We start from the raw sequence: 14,851 nt of genomic DNA on the forward strand, positions 1-14,851 counted from the left end.
TGATGGGGGAATGGAGAACAGGTGCCTCAGCCCCAGGTTGGGAGAAGGGGCAGGGGAGCCAGAGAGCGGGTTGTACTTAGGGGGTGAGCAAGCTGGGGAATGGGCACTGGGAGGAGGGAAGGGCCGGAAGCAGCAGCAGAAGAGCTGGATAACCCAAAGCCATCTGGGCTTTGGAGCTGAGGCCCCCGTGGCTCATGTGGGATCAGAACCACGTTGCTGTAGGGGCAGGGAAGGGGAGGGGAGACATGGCCAGAATGGCGCGGGATGGAGACAAACGACAGGAGAGATGCAGGAAGGGACCAATGGAGTTTATTAGGTGAAAGCGGCTCATTTCTGCACCAACCTCCCTCTTCTCCTGCCCCCAGCCCAGGGAGAGGTGCTTCCCCTCACCATGGACTGTGTCACTCCTGCTTCCTAGCAGTCACCCACGGGGGTGCCGTAGACCTCGACCTCACACAGGGTGAGAGGCTCCACCCTGTCCGGGATGGTGATGGTGACGTAACGGCCCTCCATCCCATTACAGGAGATGGTGCTGATGGATCCTGGTGTGGTGTCGGTGATGGTCCCGCAGCTGCAAAGAGCAGAAGACAAGAGCGAGAGGCTGAGATTAGGGAGCACAGGCGAGTTGGCAGCAGGACTGATGACACTTTACCTCTGAGCCTGCAGAGCCCAATGCACGGAGTGAATGACAGACTGTAAGAGACGGTGTGTCCCTGTTCCCATCATAACCCAACTCCGACTAGAAATAGGGTACGCATTTCATCAGTCAGGGTCATTAACTGAGGGAGCAGATAACCGAGGACACGGTGGATTCTCCTTCCCTTGGAGTCTTTAAATCAAGACTAGACAACCGTCTAATAGATACACTGCAGCTCACACTGAAAGGATGGGCTCAGCATAGAATCACTCTGTGAAGTTTTCTGACCAGTGTGATACTGGAGGTCAGACTAAGTGATCGGAAAGGTCCCTTCAGGTCTTAGAAATCTATGGATCCTAGGAAAATCAGTTCCTGTTGACTTGGATGAGATAATTCTACACGAGGAGCAGCTCTGAGGGCAGAGAGAGAACATGCAGGGGGGCCTGGAGAGGTCGCTGTGCTCAGCGACATGCGGTTCCCTTCCAGCCAGGAGCTGAGAGCACCGCCAGCCCAGCGCCTCCAGCCCCAGGCAGCTCCGAGGGGAATAGACCTCGCCCTGGCCCCGGTGGCAATGAGACCCAACCCCTGTGACTGAGCCGGGAGGAGTCGTCTCACTCCAGAGCATGGGAAAGCAACTCACATGGGGTCGTCCTTGCCATGGCCAGCCTTGGAGTCTCCCACGTGGATCTGGGCCCCCTTGATTCTCTCCCCACAGCAGTCCTCCCTGTTCTTCACGATCACCGTGGAGACAGAATGCCGAGAGTCCAAATCCACGTTCCACCACGGCTCTGTTTCCTGCTCGGTGTGGGTGCAGGAGTCATGGTCCAAAATCCCATCGCATTTTCCATCCACGGCGTTCCCGGCCCCGGCTTTTACAGGCCCGTATTCCTTGAGAGTGGAGGACTGAGTGGCCAGGCGTCCCAGCGCCAAGTTCTGAGCTGGAATCAAAGGGCGTGAAGAGGGGAAGTGGGACATGCCCATCGTTAGGGTACAGGGGCGCCGGAACAAGGAGGGGGCAGGGGAACATGGCTCTCCCATTTTTTACTGGCCATAAGGACTAGCAACGGGGGGAGGGGACGGAGTCTTGGTGGGAAAGAGGCGGTGCAGGAGCAGGGACTTGGGGGAAGGGGTGGCATGAGGGTGGGGTCTTGGTTCAGCTGTTGGTGCCCCCCCCCCACACACAGTTAGGAAGCTTCCGCCGCCTCTGCTGGGGGGCTCTAGACACCCTTTATCCCACACGGAGCCAGAGCCATGTCCCAGCAGCGACACACAAACCAGCCTCTGCATGAGAGCCAGGTTCCTAGTGGGAACCTTCGCCCCAGGGGACAGGAGTGACAGCAGGTGAGTGCTGGGTTCTCAGCCCCGACTGAGCCTCTCAGCCCCCCCACGTCCCATACCCAGCTGGAGCTGGTCCCCCCAAGGCAGAGATGGGGCAAGATGTTCAGATGGAACCTCCCCCATCTGCCCCTGCCAGCTGGAGCCCCTGCCCAGGTCAGCGGTGGGAAGGGAAGAGTGTCCCAGGGTTTCTGCTGTCTCACTAGGCAGAGGTTGGGGCAGAAGGGAATGGGGTAGAACATAAAAGGGAATAAGTTTCCATTCACATTGTGCCAGCTCCTTACCCACTGGTGATTGGGGACAGCCCTGAGCTATGACCTCAACCTCACACAGAGTGAGAATCCCCCTCCTGCCTGGGATGATGATGGTGACGTAGCGGCCCTTCAGCCCGTTGCAGGCGATGGTGCTGACGGATCCCAGTCTGGTGTCGGTGATGGTCCCGCACCTAAAAACAGAGCAGAAGCCAAGAAGACAAAACAAGATAGATGTATTCAAGTCAACAGGGCCTGATGAAATTCATCCTAGAGTTCTTAAGCAATCTCAGAACTATTAATGATTTGTTCAAGAACTTATGGAGGAAGGGTAAGGTCCCAGAGGAATGAAAAAGGATAAACATAGAACCTCTCTCTAAAAAGGGAAACAAGGAGGACGTCAGGAATTCTAGATCAATCAGCCCAACTTCCATACCTGGAACGAGACAGGAAGAAATTATTGAACAATAAGTTTGTTCAAACCTAGAGGATAACAAAGTTATATTTTGTAGCCAGCATGGATTTGTTGAGAGCAAATCATGCCAAACTATCTAATTTCCTTCTTTGACATTGGTCTAGTACACAGGGGAAGTGGCAGATGTGATATATCTGGACTTCAGTGTGGCTTTTGAAACAGTCCCATGTGACATTCTCACAAGCAAACTAGGGAAATGTGATCTAGAGGAAATTACTAGAAGGTGGGTGCACAATTGGTTGGAAAACCATACTCAAAGAGTAGTTATTAATGGTTCACTGTCAAACTGAGGGATGTTTCTCGGGGTTTCCCATAAGGGTCGTTCTGTTTTGAGTACTGTTCAATATTTTCATTAAGGACTTCGATGATGGAGTGGAGAGTGTGCTTATAAGATTTATGGGTGACACCAAGTTGGGAGGGAGCACAAGCACTTTGGGGGAAAGGATTTGAATTCAAAATGACCTTGATACATTTGAGAACTGGTCTGAAATCAACAAGATTCAATTCAATAAAGACAAGGGCAAAGTACTGCCCGTAGGAAGGAAAAATCAAATGCACCACCACAAAAGGGGGCTTAGCTGGAGTACTGCTGGATAGGATCTGGAGTATCACGGATCCCAAACCGAATAGGACGTAAGAGTGTGATTTCATTGCAAAAAAAAGCAAATGTCATTCTAGGATGTATCAACAAAAGCGTTGTACGCAAGACATGGGAGGTAATTGTCCTGCTCTATTCAGGATTGGTGAGGCCTCAGCAGGAATACTGTATCTAGGGTCTTTCGGGTTTGGGTTTTATTTTGTTTAATTTTTCCCAGGTATTTATCTATGTTTATTATAACAACAAAAACAGGTGAAAAATCGATGGAAGAAACTTAATTTTTCTGGATAAGTATGGAGGTTTATTTTGGTGGATGGAAGGACTGGGGGAAAAAGGATGCAGTAGATGAATGCTTGGATGAACGGAATTCAATGTGGTTTGCTGCAGAACTAAAAGAGAACTCAAAACACAAGGCCACCTCCGAGTTTAAGAAAACAAGACCTCTCTAATCCGCAAATAAAACTTTTCATTTGAAAAAAACAGGGTTACTGTTGTTGACGTAGAACTCTGACCCTATCAATATTGACATTTAATAATTGGGCCACACCATTTGCAGCGCATACACTCAACTTCATCCTTTTCTTCTATTGGTTTTTTTTTAAACTTTTGAATATTTCCTTGTATTCTGAAACGTATTCTGATACAGATTTTCGTTTTCTTCCCATTTTAGTGTCAAATCTTTAAACCGCTATCTGCTAATAGCTTGAAATGTGTACGTCGTGGGTGTGAGATTCATCAGTACGTTCAGATGCGCATGCCCTTCAGAGCTTGCGTGCGTGCCTGTTTGTTTATTAGGTGTATCTTCTAGACTAATACAGAGCCTTACTTCAACAGGCAGCGTTGTGTTATCGTCATACCTAGCGGTCACGCAATGGATTGTATTTTCCTAATAAAACAAGGGTTTTTTATATACTTGAATGATACAAAAGTAAGGAGAAAAATCGGATAAAAATGGATAATGCTTTTTATAAAACCCGAGATTTCTTCGGTAAAAATCAGTTTAAACTAAAAATAAAGGGGCTTAACTATATCGAATTCTGGGCACTGCACTTTAAGAAAGATGTGGACAAATTGGAGAAAGTCCAGCGGACAGTAACAAAAATGATGAGATGTTTAGACAACCTGACCTCTGAGGAAAGGCTGAAAGAACAGGGTGTGTTTAGTCTAGAGACGAGAAGGCTGACGGGGGTCATGATAACAGTCTTCAGACAGGACCCAGGTTGTGTCCCAGGGTAGCAGGCCCCTGAGGAGGTCAGGCACCCAGCCTCCCCGTGACAAGCTCTGCTAAGGAGAAGGAGCCAACCCAGATCCACCTGTGAGCAGTTAATTCCCTAGGTGGCTGGGTGTCCGTCAATTAGTTAAGGAAATCCTGGGCCTAATAAAGGGTTATGAGGGCTCAGTGCAGAATCCCTGTGTGAGGTTTTCTGGCCCGTGCAATACAGGAGGTCAGACTAGATGATTGGAAAGGTCCTTTGAGGCCTTAGAAATCTATGGATTTCAGAAAAATCTGTTCCTGTTGCCTTGGATGTGATGATCCTACCTGGGCAGGAGCTGTGACGGCACAGAGAGAACACGCAGGGGCCTGCAGGGATTGTTCTACCCTGGATTGCCCTGCAGCGGTCGCTGTGCTCAGTGACATGCGGTTCCCTTCCAGCCAGGAGCTGAGAGCACCGCCAGCCCAGCATCTCCAGCCCCAGGCAGCTCCGAGGGGAATAGACCTTGCCCTGGCCCCAGTGGCAATGAGACCCAACCCCTGTGACTGAGCCGGGAGGAGTCGTCTCACTCCAGAGCATGGGAAAGCAACTCACATGGGGTCGTCCTTGCCATGGCCAGCCTTGGAGTCTCCCACGTGGATCTGGGCCCCCTTGATTCTCTCCCCACAGCAGTCCTCCCTGTTCTTCACCATCACCGCGGAGACAGACCGAGGACTGCCCAAGTCCACCCTCCACCACGGCTCTGTCTCGCAGTCGGTGTGGGTGCAGGAGCCATTGTCCCAAATCCCATTGTGGTTTCCATCCACGGCCTTTTCAGCCCCAGCTTTTTCAGGTCCGTAATTCTGGTATGTGGAGGACTGAGTGGCCGGGCACCGCAGCGCCAAGTTCCAAGCTGGAATCAGAGGGCGAGAAGAGGAGAGGTGGGACGTGCCCTTCGCTGGGGGGCTCCAGACCCCCTTTATCCCACACGGAGCCAGAGCCACGTCACAGCAGTGACACACAAACCAGCCACTGCATGAGAGCCAGGTTCACCGTGGGAGCCATGGCCCCAGGTGACGGGAGTGACAGCAGGTGAGCGCTGGGTTCTCAGCCCAGGCTGAGCCCCTCTCAGCCCCCCACGTCCCATACCCAGCTGGAGCTGCTCCCCAAGGCAGGAATGGGGCAAGATGTTCAGATGGCGCCTCCCCCGTCTGCCCCTGCCAGCTGGAGCCCCTGCCCAGGTCAGTGGTGGGAAGGGAAGAGTCTCCCAGGGTTTCTGCTGTCTCACTCGGCAGAGGTTGGGGCCAAAGGGAATGGGGTAGAACATGAAAGGGAACAAGTTTCCATTCAAGCTGTGCCAGCTCCTTACCCCCTGGTTGTGCGGTGCATTCCTGAGACACTCCAGTCCCTGCCAGGATCCCGATCACCATTAGTAGATGCCAGAGAAACTCCATCCTTGCACTGTCAACATAGAAGAGCACATGAATATTTTATTCAGAATAAACTACAGCCCTAGCAAGTTTCAGATGAGCAGCTCATACATGCAGTGGGAGTTCTGCTGGAGGAGAAGGTATTTGTATTATTTGTATGTGTAGAGGCTTGTAGGGGCTTTGTGCTGGGAGAGAAGCTGAGCCCTGATTAGGGGGCGGGGCTTCTCTGACTCGGGGTCCTAGAAAGGGAGCCCGTTAGCCAGTCAGGCCGTGGCACAGAAGCCAGCAAACAGAGCTGTAAACGGGAGTTTCAGTGGAGTTTGGATTGTTGGGGGTTTGTTTTTGCTGTGGGTGGTGGCGTTTTGGTGGGGTTTGTGTTTCCCAGACTAACAGGGTTTAGGTGGGAAGGCGATGACAGACACAGAGGCAGCAGTGGGAGTGACCCACGTCGTGGAAGACACAATGAGGATGACTGGATGTGGAAGCTGCGGCATGTACGTGATCCTGGAGGGGGCACCTGGTAAGAGTTTTGTCTGCATGAAATGCCGCCTGATAGAGCTGATGGAGGAAAAGATCCGAGGATTGGAGATGCAGGTGGAAAGCCTGGTTGAGTTTAGAAGGGGGTTCGAGCAGATTGTGGAGCAAAGACATGAGGCAGCTGAAGGGAAAAGCTCAGACTTGCAGATGGAAGCAGGACTGAGGAATTCTGAGGGGAGACTGCTGGGTGAGGAAAGTGGACAGTGAAAGCATGTGACTAAAAGAACCAGGCAGAGGAACAGATGGGCTAGTGAAGGAGAAATAGAGCTCAAGAATAGGTTTGCAGAGTTGGAAAATGAAGAAGGGGCTCAGCAGGTGGTCACTGAAGGTGGAAGGACAAGGAAGAAGAGAAGAGCGGCTAGTCCTGTAGGAAAAGGGGAAGAGTCAATGGAGACTACACCAAATATGAGCCCCAGGAGGATACAGGACGGGTTGAAGAGGATTACAAGGGAGAATAGGAATGGAAAGAACTTGCAGCCAGAGGTAACGGGATAAACAGGAGAATTGCACCGTCACCAGGAAAAGGCAGGTCTACGTGATCCGGGACTCCTTACTGAGAAGAATAGTCAGGCCTGTAACCAGAGCTGATCCAGAGAACAGAAGGGTGCTGTCTTCCAGGTGCTAAGATACGGGATGTGGACCTGAGGCTGAACAGGATCCTAACAGGAGCAGGAAAGAATCCACTGATTGTCCTTCATGTGGGAACAAATGATATGGCTAGATTCTTGCTGGAATGTATCAAGAGAGACTATGCCAGGCTGGGGAAGACGCTTAAGGAAATTGAGGCCCAGGTGATCTTCAGTGGGATTCTGCCTGTTCCTAGAGAAGGACAACAAAGGTGTGACAAGATTATGACTATCAACAGATGGCTCAGGCAGTGGTGCTATAAGGAGGGCTTTGGGATGTATGGCCACTGGGAGGCATTCATGGACAGAGGACAGTTCTCTCGGGATGGACTTCATCTGAGCAGGGAAGGAAATAGACTTCTAGGATGGAGGCTGGCACAACTGATTAAGAGAGCTTTAAACTAGGAATTTGGGGGAGATGGTTGGGAGATGTCCAGGTAATCTCCACGCCCGATTTTAGCATTGAGAGGGAAGAAAACAAAAGTAAGAAAGGATACAGCCATGGGTAGGAGAATGGACATAAGGAGGAAGGGCAGTGTGGACACCAGTCTAATAGGTCATACTGGCTGTAGAATGACCGTGCCTAATCGGGTAAAGAATGTGAGAGAGGCCAAACAGCAAAAATTAAGATGTTTGTACACCAATGTGAGGAGCCTAGGTAACAAAATGGAGGAACTAGAGCTACCGGTGCGGGAAGTGAAACCAGATATTCTAGGGATAACAGAAACATGGTGGAATAGTCGTCATGACTGGACTACGGGTATTGAAGGGTATGTGCTGTTTAGGAAAGACAGAAATAAAGGTAAAGGGGGTGGAGTAGCATTGTATATCAATGATGAGGTAGAATGTAAAGGAATAAGAAGCGATGGAATGGATAAGACAGAGTCCCTCTGGGCAAAAATCACACTGGGGAAGAAAACGACTAGAGCCCCCCCTGGGATAGTACTTGGGGTGTGCTATAGACCACCGGGATCTAATCTGGATATGGATAGAGCCCTCTTTAATGTTTTTAATGAAGTAAATACTAATGGAAACTGCGTGATCATGGGAGACTTTAACTTCCCACATATAGACTGGAGGACGAGTGCTAGTAATAATAATCGGGCTCAGATTTTCCTAGATGCGATAGCTGATGGATTCCTTCATCAAGTAGTTGCTGAACTGACTAGAGGGGATGTCATTTTAGGTTTGGTTTTGGTGAGTAGTGAGGACCTCATAGAAGAAATGGTTGTAGGGGATAATCTTGGCTCAAGTGATCATGAGCTAATTCAGTTCAAACTGAACTGAAGGATAAACAAAAATAAATCTGCGACTAGGGTTTTTGATTTCAAAAGGGCTGACTTTCAAAAACTAAGGAAATTAGTTAGGGAAGTGGATTGGACTGAAGAACTTATGGCTCTAAAGGCAGAGGAGGCCTGGGATTACTTTAAATCAAAGCTGCAGAAGCTATCGGAAGCCTGCATCCCAAGAAAGGGAAAAAAATTCATAGGCAGGAGTTGTAGACCAAGCTGGATGAGCAAGCATCTCAGAGAGGTGATTAAGAAAAAGCAGAAAGCCTACAAGGAGTGGGAGATGGGAGGGATCAGCAAGGAAAGCTACCTTATTGAGGTTAGAACATGTAGGGATAAAGTGAGAAAGGCCAAAAGCCATGTAGAGTTGGACCGTGCAAAGGGAATTAAAACCAATAGTAAAAGGTTCTATAGCCATGTAAATAATAAGAAGAAAACAAAGAAAGAAGAAGTGGGACCGCTAAACACTGAGGCTGGAGTGGAGGTTAAGGATAATCTAGGCATGGCCCAATATCTAAACAAATACTTTGCCTCAGTCTTTAATGAGGCTAATGAGGAGCTTAGGGATAATGGCAGGATGACAAATGGGAATGAGGATATGGAGGTAGATATTACCACATTTGAGATAGAAGCCAAACTCAAGCAGCTTAATGGGACTAAATCGGGGGGGCCCAGATAATCTTCATCCAAGAATATTAAAGGAATTGGCACATGTAATTGCAAGCCCATTAGCAAGAATTTTTAATGAATCTGTAAACTCAGGGGTTGTACCATATGACTGGAGAATTGCTAACATAGTTCCTCTTTTTAAGAAAGAGAAAAAATGTGATCCGGGTAACTACAGGCCTGTTAGTTTGACATCTGTAGTATGCAAGGTCTTGGAAAAAATTTTGAAGGAGAAAGTAGTTAAGGACATTGAGGTCAATGGTAAATGGGACAAAATACGACATGGTTTTACAAAAGGTAGATCGTGCCAAACCAACCTGATCTCCTTCTTTGAGACAGTAACAGATTTTTTTGACAAAGGAAACGCAGTGGATCTAATTTACCTAGATTTCAGTAAGGCGTTTGATACCGTGGCACAAGGGGAATTATTAGTTAAATTGGAAAAGATGGGGATCAATATGAAAATTGAAAGGTGGATAAGGAATTGGTTAAAAGGGAGACTACAGGGGGTCATAATGAAAGGTGAACTGTCAGGCTGGAGGGAGGTTACCCGTGGAGTTCCTCAGGGATTGGTTTTGGGACCAATCTTATTTAATCTTTTTATTACTGACCTCAGCACAAAAAGTGGGAACGTGCTAATAAAGTTTGCAGATGATACAAAGCTGGGAGGTATTGCCAATTTAGAGAAGGACCGGGATATCATACAGGAGGATCTGGATGACCTTGTAAACTGGAGTAATAGTAATAGGATGAAATTGAATAGTGAGAAGTGTAAGGTCAGGCATTTAGGGATTAATAACAAGAATTTTTGTTATAAGCTGGGGATGCATCAATTAGAAGTAACGGAGGAGGAGAAGGACCTTGGAGTATTGGTTGATCACAGGATGACTATGAGCCGCCAATGTGATATGGCTGTGAAAAAAGCTAATGCGCTCTTGGGAATGCATCAGGTGAGGTATTTCCTGTAAAGATAAGGCGGTGTTAGTACCGTTATACAAGGCACTGGTGAGCCCTCATCTGGAATACTGTGTGCGGTTCTGGTCTCCCATGTTTAAGAAGGATGAATTCAAACTGGAACAGGTACAGAGAAGGGCTACTAGGATGATCCGAGGAACGGAAAATTTGTCTTATGAAAGGAGACTCAAGAGCTTGGCTTGTTTAGCCTAACCAAAAGAAGGTTGAGGGGAGATATATGATTGCTGTCTATAAATATATCAGAGGGATAAATACTGGAGAGGGAGAAGAATTATTTAAGCTCAGTACCAATGTGGACACAAGAACAAACAGATATAAACTGGCCATCGGGAAGTCTAGACTTGAAATTAGACGAAGGTTTCTAACCATCAGAGGAGTGAAGTTCTGGAACAGCCTTCCAAGGGAAGCAGTGGGGGCAAAAGACCTACCTGGCTTCAAGATTAAACTCGATAAATTTATGGAGGAGACGGTATGATGGGATAACATGATTTTGGCAATTAATTGATCTTTAAATATTCATGGTAAATAGGCCCAGTGGCCTGTGATGGGATGTTCGATGGGGTGGGATCTGAGTTACGACAGAGAATTCTTTCCTGGGTATCTGGCTGGTGAATCTTGCCCATATGCTCAGGGTTCAGCTGATCGCCATATTTGGGGTCGGGAAGGAATTTTCCTCCAGGGCAGATTGGCAGCGGCCCTGGGGGTTTTTCGCCTTCCTCTGTAGCATGGGGCACAGGTCACTTGCTGGAGGATTCTCTGCACCTTGAAGTCTTTAAACCACGATTTGAGGACTTCAATAGCTCAGACATAGGTGAGAGGTTTATCGCAGGAGTGGGTGGGTGAGATTCTGTGGCCTGCGTTGTGCAGGAGGTCGGACTAGATGATCATGATGGTCCCTTCTGACCTTAATATCTATGAATCTATGAATCTATGTCAGATGGTCCTCATTTTACAAAGTGGGAAACTGAGGCACAGAGAGCCAGCAACCTAAGATCCTGAAGCAGGTAAGGGGCAGACCTGTCAATAGAATCAGGGTCCCTTGAAGTCTATTCCCCTCCTCTGCCCGCTAGACCATTCTACTGTGTTTATGAGAATGTCTTCTGATTAGCTTCCACTGCCCTTATGGGGACAAAATATGGCTTATCCAGAGAACCTGTCTTGGGATGGGTAGATCCTTTAAAACAGGTACTTATCCATCTGCCAATCAGGTTTTGTATGCCAATCTAATTATGGGATCATCAGTGACAGCTCAACCAAAGATCATTCGAAAGTTAGAGTTGAGAAACTTTATCAAACTATTTCTAGTTTCTCTGGAAATTCACCTGTTAGTAGAACCACAGGTACCCAAGTTAAGGTTGAGAGCACATATCGGTCGTTTAGGAAATTCACAGCTCGGGTTAAATATAAAAAAGATCCAAAAACGTTAAAGTATGAAAATGCCAAGTTAAGGCACCCAACCAACCTTAACTCTAGCCTGCAGTCCCATGAGGAAAAAAAACAAAGGAAAAAAAAAAAGAATGTCTTCAACAATCAGTTTAATGTTATCTTGGTTCCCACCCATTAAAATGTCTTAATCCGAAGGGTCTGGGGTTTGCATGCTGCCACCGGAGAGCAAAATGAAGATGTCTGCTGACAAAGAACATTTCTGCGATGAAAAACAACAGGGAAAGCTATAATTAATCATATACTAGACTATTCAAATGTTTCCCGGACACAAGATTGCAGTGAGTTTTAACTGTATGGGAAGTTGGAAGAGTTTGAGGCAGGGCAGAGTTAAGGTTATTTGGGTGCCCTAATGTGAGCTGAACACATCTGGATTTCTTTTCGGTTTAACCGTAACTGTGAATTTCCTGAGTTTATGACGCTTGGTTTCTGGATAATAGCATCATCCCTGTAATGTGTTTTACCCTGCAGTACTGATCTCTCAACTCTAATGTAGTATCTGGGTGGAATTTTCCTTGTGTTTTTTTTTTAAATAAAAAGTGTTGTACAGGAAGTGACAAAGAGGGAATTGTCTGTAATATTTCTATGAATGAGATGTGTGGCAGTGACTTACTCGACTAGGGTCTGCTACCCAGTGGGCACAAAAGGGTTAAAAAGCCGCTCTTGGGGCAGAGCAGGAGACAGGAGGTGCTGGGTCACTAGCTGTCTGGGCTGGTGTGAATGGGTCATGAAGGGACTGGCTGAAACCCACCCAGATCAATGGAGGATCTGGAAAGACAAAGGAGACCCCCAAGGACTGAACAGTTGACATCTATCCACAGGACCCTCCAGCAGGTGGCGCTTGCGAACTCAGCATGAGTCCGCAGGAAGAGTACAATGGACCAGGAGGTGGCAAGTGGCTAAGATAAGACCTGGTCTTGGGAGAATCAGGAGCTCTCACCTGGGACTGAGACACAAAGGAACTGAGACAGAGAGGATACCAGGCTGGTTCCTTTAGCAGCATGGCTCAAGGGAGCCCTGATTTGGCCAGCAAGGACTATGTCTTTGCCTTTGCTTCTCCCTGCTAAAGTAAGGACTTCCCCATGCTATGCTCCAGTTGACTAATAAAGCCTGCTCTGTGCTGAAATGCTGCCTGGTGTCACTGCAAGTACTTGCTGAGTTGCACTGGTCCCTGGAGAGGGCAAAAGTCACTGACCAGGAGTCTATCTGAGATGGTCTTGCTGGGCAGAGCTCACAGCGTAAAACAGAAGTGCTGGAGCCCAGAGGCTCAGTCTCGGAGGCACTAAGGTGCATGGCCTACCCTTAAGGAAGAGTGGGACCCCTTGGGGTCTGGCACACCTGGGACATTTAAAAGCTGGGGCAAAGCACAAATCCTGTGGGTCCGTGGCAGCTGGTGGCAGGGGTGGGACACTGAATGCACCAGGAGTACTGTGCAGTGAGTGACTTGCAGCACTACAAACAAGGTTAGTTAAAGGAAACAAGCAAGAAAATTCCGTGTACCTGCCTCCCTGCGGAGAGCATCACAGAGCTGTGCAGGGAGAGAAGATTAAGTGTTGGGAAATTCAGCCAGGTGCAGCTGATTGCACGACTGGAGAAGGCAAGTTCCCCACAGAGTCCGGGGACGACAGAGTCAGCAGCCGTAGCAGCAGCATGGCTCCCTCACAGCCCAGTTTCCCATTGCCAGAGTTGGGGCAGTGAGAGTTGGAGCTGGGAGCGAGGAAGCTGGAGGAACAGAGACTAGAAGGCCCCGAAAGGGGGAGAGCTGATCAAGAGGAACAGTGAACGCATGAGGAGGAGCAGCGACAGCACCAGGTGGAACAGCAGAATAGCCAGGACAAGCAGGGACAGCATGAACTGGAATCATAGAATCATAGAATCATAGAATATCAGGGTTGGAAGGGACCCCAGAAGGTCATCTAGTCCTACCCCCTGCTCGAAGCAGGACCAATTCCCAGTTAAATCATCCCAGCCAGGGCTTTGTCAAGCCTGACCTTAAAAACCTCTAAGGAAGGAGATTCTACCACCTCCCTAGGTAACGCATTCCAGTGTTTCACCACCCTCTTAGTGAAAAAGTTTTTCCTAATATCCAATCTAAACCTCCCCCATTGCAACTTGAGACCATTACTCCTCGTTCTGTCATCTGCTACCATTGAGAACAGTCTAGAGCCATCCTCTTTGGAACCCCCTTTCAGGGAGTTGAAAGCAGCTATCAAATCCCCCCTCATTCTTCTCTTCCGCAGACTAAACAATCCCAGTTCCCTCAGCCTCTCCTCATAAGTCATGTGCTCTAGACCCCTAATCATTTTTGTTGCCCTTCGCTGGACTCTCTCCAATTTATCCACATCCTTCTTGTAGTGTGGGGCCCAAAACTGGACACAGTACTCCAGATGAGGCCTCACCAGTGTCGAATAGAGGGGAACGATCACGTCCCTCGATCTGCTCGCTATGCCCCTACTTATACATCCCAAAATGCCATTGGCCTTCTTGGCAACAAGGGCACACTGCTGACTCATATCCAGCTTCTCGTCCACTGTCACCCCTAGGTCCTTTTCCGCAGAACTGCTGCCTAGCCATTCGGTCCCTAGTCTGTAGCGGTGCATTGGATTCTTCCATCCTAAGTGCAGGACCCTGCACTTATCCTTATTGAACCTCATCAGATTTCTTTTGGCCCAATCCTCCAATTTGTCTAGGTCCTTCTGTATCCTATCCCTCCCCTCCAGCGTATCTACCACTCCTCCCAGTTTAGTATCATCCGCAAATTTGCTGAGAGTGCAATCCACACCATCCTCCAGATCGTTTATGAAGATATTGAACAAAACCGGCCCCAGGACCGACCCCTGGGGCACTCCACTTGACACCGGCTGCCAACTAGACATGGAGCCATTGATCACTACCCGTTGAGCCTGACAATCTAGCCAGCTTTCTACCCACCTTATAGTGCATTCATCCAGCCCATACTTCCCTAACTTGCTGACAAGAATACTGTGGGAGACCGTGTCAAAAGCTTTGCTAAAGTCAAGAAACAACACATCCACTGCTTTCCCTTCATCCACAGAACCAGTAATCTCATCATAAAAGGCGATTAGATTAGTCAGGCATGACCTTCCCTTGGTGAATCCATGCTGACTGTTCCTGATCACTTTCCTCTCATGTAAGTGCTTCAGGATTGATTCTTTGAGGACCTGCTCCATGATTTTTCGGGGGACTGAGGTGAGGCTGACTGGCCTGTAGTTCCCAGGATCCTCCTTCTTCCCCTTTTTAAATATTGGCACTACATTAGCCTTTTTCCAGTCATCCGGGACTTCCCCCGTTCGCCATGAGTTTTCAAAGATAATGGCCAAGGGCTCTGCAATCACAGCCGCCAATTCCTTCAGCACTCTCGGATGCAACTCGTTC

At 48.4% G+C, this 14,851-nt stretch overlaps 1 protein-coding gene across 1 annotated transcript in view; it reads right to left on the reverse strand.

Moving 5' to 3' along the window:
- Positions 1–321: 321 nt before the first annotated feature.
- LOC102945113 overlaps positions 322–14,851 on the reverse strand; it is a 52,171-nt gene continuing 37,641 nt past the window's right edge. The window contains exons 6-9 of the mRNA XM_043541900.1: positions 5,105–5,402; positions 2,005–2,417; positions 1,278–1,575; positions 322–571 (exon numbers count right to left, since the gene is read on the reverse strand). Of these exons, the coding sequence (XP_043397835.1) occupies positions 415–571; positions 1,278–1,575; positions 2,005–2,417; positions 5,105–5,402 (1,166 nt within the window). The 3' untranslated portion in view covers positions 322–414. The remainder of the gene's footprint in view (positions 572–1,277; positions 1,576–2,004; positions 2,418–5,104; positions 5,403–14,851) is intronic.

The sequence above is a fragment of the Chelonia mydas genome, chromosome 2 (assembly GCF_015237465.2).
Source record: "Chelonia mydas isolate rCheMyd1 chromosome 2, rCheMyd1.pri.v2, whole genome shotgun sequence".
NCBI classification, from domain to species: Eukaryota; Metazoa; Chordata; order Testudines; family Cheloniidae; genus Chelonia; species Chelonia mydas.